Genomic DNA, 12,809 nt, shown 5'->3' with positions numbered 1-12,809 from the left:
ATTATTATTATTATTATTATTATTATTATTATTATTATTATTATTATTATTATTATTATTATTATTATTATTATTATTATTATTATTATTATTATTATTATTATTATTATTATTATTATTATTATTATTATTATTATTATTATTATTATTATTATTATTATTATTATTATTATTATTATTATTATTATTATTATTATTATTATTATTATTATTATTATTATTATTATTATTATTATTATTATTATTATTATTATTATTATTATTATTATTATTATTATTATTATTATTATTATTATTATTATTATTATTATTATTATTATTATTATTATTATTATTATTATTATTATTATTATTATTACTATTATTTTACTAGTTTTTTTTTTAACTTTTTTCTGGTTTCAAGCAAAAAGTGACACAGTTTACCTCATCGTCCATATTGGCTATGGCCACATCAAGTGGGCAAGGATTCATAATAATTACGTTGTGGGTAGACACTGTAATTATTATCCACACTGTTGTATACAGGGTGTTCTTTTGGTGAGTTCAGTCTTTCCGTCAACCTCCCAGTCCTTAAAAAAAAAAAGAGGTTTGATGATAGAGGGAACTGTAACTGCTGAGGTCATATCGTGCTGAAAGCGAAGAGGGAAGGGAGACAGGACAGGAGAATGTCAGCCGTTCCGAGAACGAACATTATCCTGTTTAGGATAATAGGATAAACTTTGCCCAGAGTCGGGAATCGAACCCGCGACCTAGCGCTTACATCGGAGGTGCAAGAATCAATGAGGAATTGAGGATAAAATCCCATGGCTCGAGTGGAATCGAACCCGCGCTCTCCTGTTTATTAGGTCACCACTGCGCTACCAAGGCCCCTGAAACACCCTGTTTGAATTGCATGAAATTAAAAGTCATATTGAATTCGATACCAATTAAAAACAGATTTAATAGGTAATTAACTGTGCAATCATGTGGGATCATACTGAAATTCACACTGAATCAATACCTACGATCAATATTAGTGTGGGTCAATAATATTAGTGGGTCAGTGGGGTATACGACTATTTGAATCTCATTGCGGTCGACTTTTGCCAATTCTTTACATAAATGGGAGTGAGAAGCTGTGTCCATATCGATGACCAATCGACGAGATGAATGTACCTATGTTGTCGAAGTGCTGTACGGTTTCAGTCGACATCGATTGACGGCATCGACTATGTGTGGACACAGCTTGAGAGCGAGAGAGTGGAGGGATTGAGAAAGAAAGAGAGAGAGAGAGAGAGAGAGAGAGAGAGAGAGAGGAGGGAATGAGAGATAACGTCTGCCTTGTAGGTAATTTCGAACGGGGTGGATTTTATTCTTAATAACAGGGTTCGTTCTCGGAACGGCTGGCTTTCTCCTATCCTGTATCAATTCTCCCTTCGCTTTCGGGGTCACGGGAGAAAGGATTGAAAAAAAAGTAAAAAAAAAAAAAAGAAAAATTGTTCTCAAGAGGCTGAGTGCACCCTGCAATAGCCGACAGAACTTGTTGCCCCATCACCGGTTTAGATATCAACCACGCACAAAGCTGATTAACTTCGGTGATCTGTTGAATTCAGCGTGCCAAAGCCCCGCTAGATAGATAGGTACCTAAACTCTGATTTGAATGTACATAAAACTCCTTCAATGGATCAGGAGGGAATTGTGTAGGCAAAGCTGTTTACAAAAACAACTTTTTTGCATATTGCATACTTGACTCTTGAAGGCGTTTTTAGTAGAACCTCTGTAATATTGGTACCTAGGTAGGTAGGTAGATAGCTAGAGCTAGAGAGTAGGTAGGTACCTATCTACATACCTACTTGACTACTTTGGATTCAGAAGTACCTAAGAGGAAAAAAGACACCAGTGGCCAATTGTTAAACCGATTCTTAAACCGGTAGAGCCGATTTTCCCGATTGCCAAAGTTAAACAACGTTTCGGGTGGTTGCTATTAAGATGAGTGACCATCAGTTTTGAGCTTCTGGCGTTCTGGTCGCAGCTTAATTAGTGGAGATGTAGAAACTCCCAGCTTAGCTAGTGGAGATGACAACACTCCCAGCTTGATTGGTGGAGATGACAAAACTCCCAGCTTAATTAGTGGAGATGACAACACTCCCAGCTTGATTGGTGGAGATATCAAAACTCCCAGCTTAATTAGTGGAGATGTAGAAACTCCCAGCTTAATTAGTGGAGATGTAGAAACTCCCAGCTTAATTGGTGGAGATATTAAAACTCCCAGCTAAATTAGTGGAGATGTTGAAACTCTCGGCCTATGTAGTGGAGATGACAAAACTCCCAGCTTTATTATATTCTATTCTATTGTGCGTCTTTTAAGGATGAAATAAAATGTGTCGGTCAGTAGCAGCCGGTCACCCTGTATATTGAAGATGCCTTGAAGCCAGTGAATGTGAATGACCCATCACCTCTGTTACCTCTATCATCTATACCTCTACTTCGTTTACACTCCGGTATAATCTTTTCAGCATAGTTTGCATTGAGTACTTCTTCTTCTTCTTCTTCTTCTTCTTCTTCTTCTTCTTCTTCTTCTTCTTCTTCTTCTTCTTCTTCTTCTTCTTCTTTAAGAGGTTTCACAAGGGGAGGTCCTATCATCCCGATATCGAAGAGAGAATAAAAAGATTGAACTGAATTGATTCTCGAGATAGGCAGGGAACTGTAACTGCTAAGGTCTTATCGTCCCGAAATCGAAGAGAGAAGGAAGACAGGATAGGAGAAAGCCAGCCGTTCCGAGAACGAACATTATTAGAATATAATCCGCCCCGGGCGGGGATCGAACCCGCGGCCTAGTTAGCTTGGTTGGTAGAGCGTCTGCCTTGTAAGTGGTAGGCCGCGGGTTCGATTCCCGCCCGGGGCGGATTTTATCCCGAACGGATGAGGTTCGTTCTCGGAACAGATGGCTTTCTCCTATTCTGAGGAATGATATAGTCCTACATACTGGACTCCGCACACAGAAATTTCGTAAGAAAAGACCCCCATTTCAATGTTATGTACGAGTATCCTGCCTTTCTTCTATCTTCGATTTCGGAACAATACACCCATATTTATGAACAAAATGCTGGCTCTTAAGTTCGTGCTAAGCATAGTCTCAAGGCATTTGATTGGTCAATTTTGACTTGAGACTGATCTAAGAACGATCATTCTTGTTCATAAATACGAGTGTAAGAATCATGTACTAAGCTAGGTATATTGTGTTGAAAACTTTGAAATTAGGATACCTGGTACCTACTTAATACCACAAGCACCATCCCCAAAAGTAATTTAATTCAAAATGCATGAAAAAGTCATTAAATTCTCGGGGTTGCTGTCGCTTATTTCGATAGATTGAGTGATTTCGCGGGATTGAACCTAAGAAATAATAGAGCTTACTGCTTTTATGTATTTTAGGTAATTATTAGCTATTCCTTGTGTAAAAATCTGGTGTGAACATCACACAACTTTCTTTATCCTATTGAATGATGCTTATTTGGGTGTTGTTCTATAGTAACCTTTACAATATTTCTAACGTTTAGTCAGTATCGCTGAAAACCGCCAAAAAGCGATAAAATACCGCCAACTGCAGCACCTATCTTAACCAAAAGTTGTGTTGCATCCTTGTCACATTTGTGGACTACATACCAACTTTCAAGTCTCTAGCTCATATCGTTCCCGAGATATTATTGAATTACACCGAAAATCGCCAAAAAGCGGCCGACCTTACCTGATCTCTTTCCCTAGTTTTTTTTTTTTTTTTTTTTTAGATAGGCATGTGAGTCATGTGACTATCTAAAACCGGTTCTTCTTCTTCTTCTTCTTCTTCTTCTTCTTCTTCTTCTTCTTCTTCTTCTTCTTCTTTGCCATTTCCCGTGTACAGACGGGGTCGGCGTCTTTCGTCAGCCTCTCAATCAGCCCTAACTAGGGTGATTGCTTTGGGCTGGCCTTTGATTTTGGCTACAAAAATTTTACGAGCGGATGCCCTTCGCACTCAACCTTTGCCATTTCCTTAGCAAGGTAAATTTCAAGCTGGTATCCTACTTATTTAACGTCCCCGAGCCAGACTATCTACAGTACGTATGGTCCCCCAGACATATCTAAACTCTAAAGGTATTATTATTACTTGTGATTTTTATTAATACAGTAGAACCCCGAATTTACGAACCTCGGTAATATGAACCCTCAGTTATATGAATTCGAAAATCTGAGCCCAATTAGTTCATAAAATCGAGGTTCTACTGTACATATTATAATCGTCTCATAAATCTCAGAATGATTTGCTGAGCGTCCCATTTGTGGTTCCCAGGTCTCCAAATTCGTCTCTCTCCCAACTTTTACCTGTTCCTGTTACTTAAATGAATTGATTAGAAAAATTATGTAGATAAATAGTCATGCGCATGCGCAGTAGAAACACTCGGCAAGAATGTTAATATGCAAGGTATACCTATATCTACCTGAATATCAAGCATACATTCATATACCTGACATACCGGTTGATTCGGGAAAGACTCGATGGAGAACACGTTGTTGGGGAGGGTCGCGGCCTCAGAGGAAATAATGAATCATATCTGAAGGGAATTTCGCTTTAAAAAAGAGTTATCGAACTCAAAAGGGAGACATTTTCCTTAAAAAAATTAAAATTAAATAAAACTAACAAACAAACTTATCATAAAAGAGTGTCTACACACAGTCAACGGCCGTCGATCGACCATCGATTCACAGAGATCGACGGCTATCGAATTTGTTTGGACAAACCTTTAGGGAAGGCAGACACAATCTAAAGACAACTCACTATGCCAGACCATCGAAAATTTCATTCGATTACATTACTTTCCTTCCTATAGGATAAGGAAGGTACAAATGGACCAACCGTAATTTATGGGTCAAGATAGGTAGGTATAGGTTGTAAATACGTTTTTGACAGCAAAGGACACTGCAGGCTCTTCCCCTACAGGTACCTCAGTCACATCACCAAGACCGACGCATACACGCTGTATACACGCTGAAAGCAAACAAGTGGGAATGTTGGAAAGAAACAACAACATAAACCCAAAGACAAGAAACCCGACAGAGACCGAGATAGACAGAGGCCTGAGTGGAAGCGAGAAGGAGAACTATTGGAGGTCATCCGGCGATACGTGGTACCCAGTGGGAATTCGAGTCAGTCTCAGAGTTACCTTCCATGTCTTAAGAAGTGCCGTGTCGTTCGTGAAACCATGGATTTGTGTGGATCCAGAATCAACAGATTGGAATGTTTTTCACCTGTGCAGTGTGCCCGATTCAGTGTGCCGTACTTTTGAGTGATTTTTTGTAACTTCAACCTTTGTGTTTTCTTCTAAAGTGTTAGATTGTTTGTTATTTCGTTAGGTTTTTCAATGAAAAAGAATGTTATGTAATGTAATTTACGCTAGGTCCATTAGTTGTAATCAAAATTTAATCCTTCTAAATTAGTAAATAATGTAGGTTTTATATTAACGAAGTAAATAAGTAGTTTTTTTTAAACTTTGTATTGTTAAATATCTTGTGTTGTGTAACTATTTTAAATAATTGTTAGAATGGCATTTCACCGTAATGGTATGAACGATGCCACGCCAATCTGTAGGTGTCGTGTCCTTTACTTGGGTTCTGCAGTGCCTCACATTACCAAGGACGGACTGCAAGGGATTCAGGAGCCTCTGAGAGAATTATACCCCGAGCAGGGAGCATTAGGTGCACGAGGCATTGACTCCTGGCTGAGTGTCTGGAGCAATGGACTCCTTCTGGAGAATGTCGATGAGAACCATAAGAAAATCACCAGGTTCTTCCCGATCGAAACACTGCCTCACATTACCAAGGACGGACTGCAAGGGATTCAGGAGCCTCTGAGAGAATTATACCCCGAGCAGGGAGCATTAGGTGCACGAGGTATTGACTCCTGGCTGAGTGTCTGGAGTAATGGACTCCTTCTGGAGAATGTCGATGAGAACCATAAGAAAATCACCAGGTTCTTCCCGATCGAAACATTGCACTATTGTGCAGCCGTCCGCTATGTCCTTGTACCAGAGAAACTCTCCTCCTCCCAACCTAGATTTTTACCATTAGACTCACCCTTTGCAAGAGCACCCAACCCCAGTCATCCCCCACTGTTCGCTGCCATACTTCGTAGAACAACGGGGATCAAAGTTCTAGAATGTCATACATTCATCTGCAAGCGAGAGATGGCAGCTAATGCTCTGGTGAGATGTTGTTTCCATGCTTATGCTGACAGCTCGTATGCCAAGCAGATTGATAACAACAGTGTGTATGGAACGTTAAGGAATGGGGAGACACAATCCAGTGTGGACAAGGTGGATGGGTGGAAGAGGAATGGGTCTACTTTGACCTTGAACAGTACTGTAAACAGTAATACCAATGATGCTACCATAGAACTCAGTGCCGAGACTTCCAATTCAGCAGATGAAATCTCTATCTATAACGGAGATGAGAATCACAAGATCTGGACTGGAAGCACGAGAGATCTGAGTGAAAATATCTATGGAGAATATGGTGCAACAATCAAAAGTTCAAAGTCAAGTCGACCAAGGCAGATTATAAATGCTCAGTCCCCTCCCCCTCCCCCTCCTCCTGCATCTAAGGAAGAGAAACCCAAGAAGAGTAAAGACAAAATGAAGAAGAAGAAAAGGTGGGGGGGGGGGGGGGGGGTGGTTTGTAGACGGGCCTGATCTCAAGTACATTCCTATGACCTGCATTAATCGTACCAACCTTAAAATTAGCGTTGACAGTACTTCTACCTATACATATTATTAATTTTATGATTTTTTAATATCTTTTTAACTAGAGCTTAGTGGTGCCCGCTAGTTAGAATGGAGGGTCTCCCTTAAACCCCCGTCCTAGTGCGGGTTCGATTCCTGTACGAGCGGATTTTATCCTAAACAGCTAAGCTAACGGTTAGAGATATTATAAAAGAACACTCAAATAAGCATCATTCAATAGGATAAGGAAAGTCGTGTGATGTTCACACCAGATTTTTATCTTCCAAAATCGTCAACCTTATCACACGCATTCCCTCTCGGTGTCGTTAAACGAACCAACTGAAGCAGATTATTTTATTATTGCTAATAACGTTAGGTAAACTATTAAAATATTTATTAAATAATGATAAAAATGGGTGGCGCTGACGCTCCCCCACACAATCTTAAAATATTACCATACTCGAGTAGCGACCAAGTTACATTGTGTACGTGTCACAAGTCCCGCGTACCTACAAGCAAGTACGAGCTATACCTATGTGTTGCAATTGCAACTTTACGTGCCTCTCTGCCTATATGCAACTGCAAGTCCAGGGTCGCTCACAGGGGGGTCGTCCGGCCTCATTGAGGCAGGAGGCCTTCTCAAAGGGGGCTCAGAGAGGGCAGTTTTTTCGTCGGAAAATGGGGGCCCTGTTTTTTCCTCAGGAAAGAAAATATGAGTATCTATATCTAGGAAAAGCTAGAATCATCCATGTAGGAACCTACTCGTACCAGTTTCTTCTTCTTTTTCTTCCTCCTCCTCCTTCTTCTTAATCTTCTCCTTCAGCTGTGAATGGCCTTTGTTTCAAGTGTAAGCGACCTGCGTGAACCGAAGGTATGATAGAGGGAACCGTGACAACGGAGGCCTTATCGTCCCAAAATCGAAGTAAAAACCCGTTAGGAAAAGTCAGCCGATCCTAGAGCCCTATCTGTTTAGGATAAAGTTGCAAATCCCTCAGCCAGACTAAGCTGGTCTACTCCCTGTTTAACGTCCCCCAGCCAGGACAACCCTTCCAAACTAACCAGGTTGTACCTATAGATGAAGTAGGTAATGTAAACTTATGTCTAATGAGTTGGGCAGTTCATTAACCTCTCTTATATCCATGTTGTCCTAGGTCACAATCACAACATTAATCAAATTCAGCTTTGGGTCATTTTACTTTACGTAATCGTCTGTCTAGTGTCCAAGTCGATTATAAACTTTGGTGGCTATTACCATTAATATTAATAGATGTCCTCTTTGGTGGCTATTACCATTAATATCTTTTTCATATTTATAATTTTCTCCATCCTTTTCAATGTTAAGCCTATGTATGTACTTATGTTTGATGTAAATAAATGAGGCTTGTTTAAACTGTTGGCATAATGGGACTTTTTAGTCTTAGCCGACAGTATAAATAAGGTATATTAAATAAATAAAATAAATAAATAAACTAGTGTTTCAGTGAACATTTGAACAACTTGGTCAAAAGACGTGCCGCCTTGAGGTCCCGATAGCTTGTAAGCGCTAGGTCGTGGGTTCGATTCCCGTCCGGGACGGATCTTTATCCCAAACATATAAGGTTCGTTCTCGGAACGGCTGGCTTTCTCCTATCCTGTATTCCTACTCTGTTCGCTTTGGGTACGATAAGACCTTAGCAGTTAGCTACAGTTTCCTCTATCAAACCTCTTATCAAAATAAAATGACAATGAAAATGTAAAAAAAGTGATAATAAAACGATAAAAAAATCAGCTGAAGGTTATTTACGTAACCGTCTGATGGCCTAAGGAAAATTGGTAACGACATGTGATCTGCTGATGCTGTAGGCCGTACAGAGGGTACAGATTGATTTTCTGGTAGGAATTTAAACCAGGCCTGAAGCATTTTATATTGTGGGGACAATTTTAGATTTTCCTATAGGTACTCATGTCATCGCACAGGAGATAGTACTAATGGATGTCATATCATCACCGCTATTTGAAACGTAAAGCAGCGTCTACACGAAATAAGATCTTTATCAAAGTCAAACAACATCACTGTCTTTAGTCCGTCCTTCCTTTATTAAATTACAATAGTAATAATAAAAGGTATAGTGGACGGACTATAATAATTGTATTCGCTTCGGTGTCGTCTGTCTGTCGGTCTGTCTCTCGGTCTGTCTGTCCCCGTAGAAGGACTTATCCAAACCTGGTCGACCTATATATCAAATTAAAGGTCTTTTTACCAGGATCACGAAAATGGTGGTGTAAATTTTGTCCAGAAAACCATAAAGCCAAAAAACCAAAAAAACTGGTTTTTGGGGGATTTTTTTCACATTTTCTCGCACAAATGAGCTCTGATCTTGAAATTTGTCGCGACAACCTATGAACTCAAAGCGAGAAAGTTTTAGATAACACTCCAGTCGATCATTTAAGAACGGTTTTAGCGTTACCTATGTTAAGCTACGCCGTGGAAGGCCAATAAATGGATGGGTGACTTAAACATTATATTGGGAATAAAGGGAGACCGGGCTCTAGTCTTGATTTTAAATCATTACATGAAAGTAAAATCGAAAAATCAAACAAGAATGATAATAAACTGAATATTAAACAAATTAGGTAGGTACATAGGTACTGATTTTCTCTAATCACGATCGAATAGACTACGGACTAAAAAATTCCCGGAGGGACGGGCCCAGCTTGTTATTATTATTTTCGATAATAGGTATCAGCGCTAGCTAAACCTAGAGTATACTGCTTTGACCTATTGATTGTTTGAATCGTTAAAGTTCAAAACTACACTATTCCAGATTCGAAGGAATCTAAGGCAAAATACGAACTCTACACTGACGTACAAAAACTTCGATTAAGATTTACTTTAGATTTTTTTTTTTGAGAGGTTTGACAGAGGGAACTGTAAATGCTATGGTCTTATCGTCCCGAAATCGAAGAGAGAAGGAAGACAGGATAGGAGAAAGCCAGCCGTTCCGAGAACGATCATTATCCCATCAGGATAAAATCCGCCCCTGGTGGGAATCGAACCCGCGGCCTAGCGCTTACAAGGCAGACGCACTACCAACTAAGCTAACTAGGCTGGCTAGATTTTTTTTTTTATTACATATAATGACTCCCGCAGGGGTTGCAGTTATTTCGACTTTTTTAAAGAGGTTTGGATAGAGGTAGGCTTGCCAAATATCCAAAACTTATTCGGGATGCGAATCCGCGAACATAATTGCCGAATCCGTGAACATAATCGCAAAATCCGCGAACAAAATCGCCAAATCCGCGACCATAATCGCCAAATCCGCGAACAAAATCGCCAACTCCGCGAACATAATCGCGAAATCCGCGAACATAATCGCGAAATCCGCGAACATAATCGCGAAATCCGCGAACATAATCGCGAAATCCGCGAAAAAAATCACCAAATCCGCGAACATAATCGCGAAATCCGCGAAAAAAATCACCAAATCCGCGAACATAATCGCGAAATCCGCGAAAAAAATCACCAAATCCGCGAACATAATCGCGAAATCCGCGAAAAAAATCACCAAATCCGCGAACATAATCGCGAAATCCGCGAAAAAAATCACCAAATCCGCGAACATAATCGCGAAATCCGCGAAAAAAATCACCAAATCCGCGAACATAATCGCGAAATCCGCGAAAAAAATCACCAAATCCGCGAACATAATCGCGAAATCCGCGAAAAAAATCACCAAATCCGCGAACATAATCGCGAAATCCGCGAAAATAATCGCGAAATCCGCGAACATAATCGCCAAATCCCGCGAACAAAATCGCGAGAATCCGCGAACATAATGCGAAATTCGCGAACATAATCGCGCGAAACCGCGAACATATCAGCCAAATCCGCGACATAATCGCGCGAAATCACGATAGGTACGATATGTAACATAGGTAGGTAACTTAGGTGATAGGTAACATTACCTATTATTAAAAAACAGATAAACAAAAATACAGTCGAACCTGGTACAACGAGCATCCAAAGGGACCACAGCTCATTTTTTTCGTTTTAAGGCGGTTTAATCACAACATTTTTTCCCGTTTAATAAAGTTTTTAGCAAAGTGGAAGAGCAACTGATGAAACGCTGACAAATTTAAACAAGTTAAGAACAAATTCTGATTTATATATAGTACTAGTAAATCTGTTTCTAGAACAGGTACATCGGTAACTTCAACTGTTTTCTTGATTTTAGTTTCTCTTTCTCCATCTCTCACCGATCTTGTGCTTCGTCCTTTATTTCTTCAAATGTACTTCCTTTCATATGTTCGTCAGCCATTCCGAATTTCTTCCTTCTCTCGATTCGTTCCTTCAATTTTCCGTTCATGATTCTTCTCTGTATAATAGACCATCTAAGTCATAATATATTCCCAGCCAGCTTCCTTTTTTCAGTCTTGTTCTAGGTGTTCTGGTTCTCGAGTTTCTGAGCGATCAGTCGTGTGATCTATGATATGGACTGTGGAATGAGTGAATGTGATCAATTGTTCTTATAGCACATCTTAAAATTCTAAATATGTATTCTTTAATTGTCACTCAGTTCATGTTTTAAGTGTATACAGCTGCACAGCTCAGGTGTAAATTTTGTCAAGTATTATATTTAATATAGTTAGCATGATCAGTCATACATGCGTAAATAGTCTTAGTACTTACTTTTATGAAAAGATTTTCACCCTGTGGTCTAAAGTTTTGAATTCTGATCACTCTGAGGCCGTGGGTTATGAACAGGGCTGAGATGGCCATTCTGAGATGTTTAGGGCAAGTGGAGAAATGATGTCGGTAACTTAACACAGAGCCTTGCATGACATGTAAAGTTGGGAAAATTCAGAAATTTTGATTTTTTTTCTGCAACGCGGTACAATTCTGAATTCATCTTTTATTACTTTTTATCTCTAGTTTGCACGTTTATAATTATACTTTTCATTTAAATTACGATATTTACAAACAAGTGAATTACAAAGCAACAAAATAAATAATAAAATAAATTTTAAAAATTGCGCAGGGATCAGAGGGTTAGAAAAAAAGGCCCAACAACTCTCCACGCTCTCCTCGCTTATTACCACTGCCAATGCAAAACTGTAGAAACAAATATCCTATCTCACCTTGTCCGAGCTCATCTCGCAGCCTGTTCATGAAACAGCAGCCTGAGTTTCTGGAAGTTGGTACACCAACAATAATAACAAGAAAAAAAAACAGGCCTTTATTTTTTTTATTTTTTGATAATGAGAAATTGCCAATTCAGAACAACAGTTTCCAAATAAAAAAGGAATTTATTGATTTCAAACAGGACATTATTGTAATGAGAAATTGCCAACTCAAAAGCAAAAGTTTCCAATTAAAGGAATCTTGATTCAAACAGCTTGAGGATATTAATTTTGGCGGAAAAAAAATTGAGATATGGTTATTATATTTGGCGGAAAAAAACTTTACTTTTTTTAAACATTTTAAACACCTTAAAACTAACCATATGATCCACATCCTAAGAGCAAAGTATTTGCTCTTGTAATAAGAATTATAGATAAACATTTTTAGTGTCATTCCTTCTTTAACCATTACCAAATTGTAGAATAGAAAATTCTACTTCTAACCATATCCCATACCCAAACGTTTATTTTTGATCCTTTTACCTACTTGCATTTGCGAAAAGATGACAACATAGACAATTAAGAAGAGTACAAGTGATTGGCTATGGTCTAAACTACTTACTTTGATGGTTTTATATTTCTTCTTAGGTGCAAGTATTCAAATCCTCATGCACTTTATCCAACAACCACATTAAAGAAACTCCTCGGGCATCATGTTGAAATTATTCCCTCGTACTGTGTTCCATGATTTTATGCTATGATACACTCTCTTGAATTGATTGGAAATATCAGATTGTTGAACATGACCATATTGATTTTAACAGTACTGGCTAACTGGTTCAGTAACTTCTCCTTGGTTCCATACTTTATTAGAATTGAATTTATTTCTCCTTGACATATCTATTTTTGTGATTGATCAAGAACAAAATATTCGGTCAAGTAATATCCTGTATGAACTCAAACATTGTAAGATGTGCT

The 12,809-nt window shown here is 38.7% G+C and overlaps 1 protein-coding gene across 1 annotated transcript in view; it reads left to right on the top strand.

Moving 5' to 3' along the window:
- The first annotated feature begins 5,164 nt into the window (after window positions 1–5,164).
- Window positions 5,165–12,809, top strand: part of LOC103517854 — a 13,820-nt gene continuing 6,175 nt past the window's right edge. The window contains exons 1-2 of the mRNA XM_008482904.3: window positions 5,165–5,639; window positions 5,826–6,661. Of these exons, the coding sequence (XP_008481126.1) occupies window positions 5,556–5,639; window positions 5,826–6,661 (920 nt within the window). The 5' untranslated portion in view covers window positions 5,165–5,555. The remainder of the gene's footprint in view (window positions 5,640–5,825; window positions 6,662–12,809) is intronic.

The sequence above is a fragment of the Diaphorina citri genome, unplaced genomic scaffold, assembly GCF_000475195.1.
Source record: "Diaphorina citri unplaced genomic scaffold, Diaci psyllid genome assembly version 1.1 scaffold1994, whole genome shotgun sequence".
Classification (NCBI taxonomy): Eukaryota; Metazoa; Arthropoda; class Insecta; order Hemiptera; family Psyllidae; genus Diaphorina; species Diaphorina citri.
The sequence above is the reverse complement of the archived record's forward strand: the minus strand, read 5'-3'. Positions and strand labels throughout refer to the sequence as shown.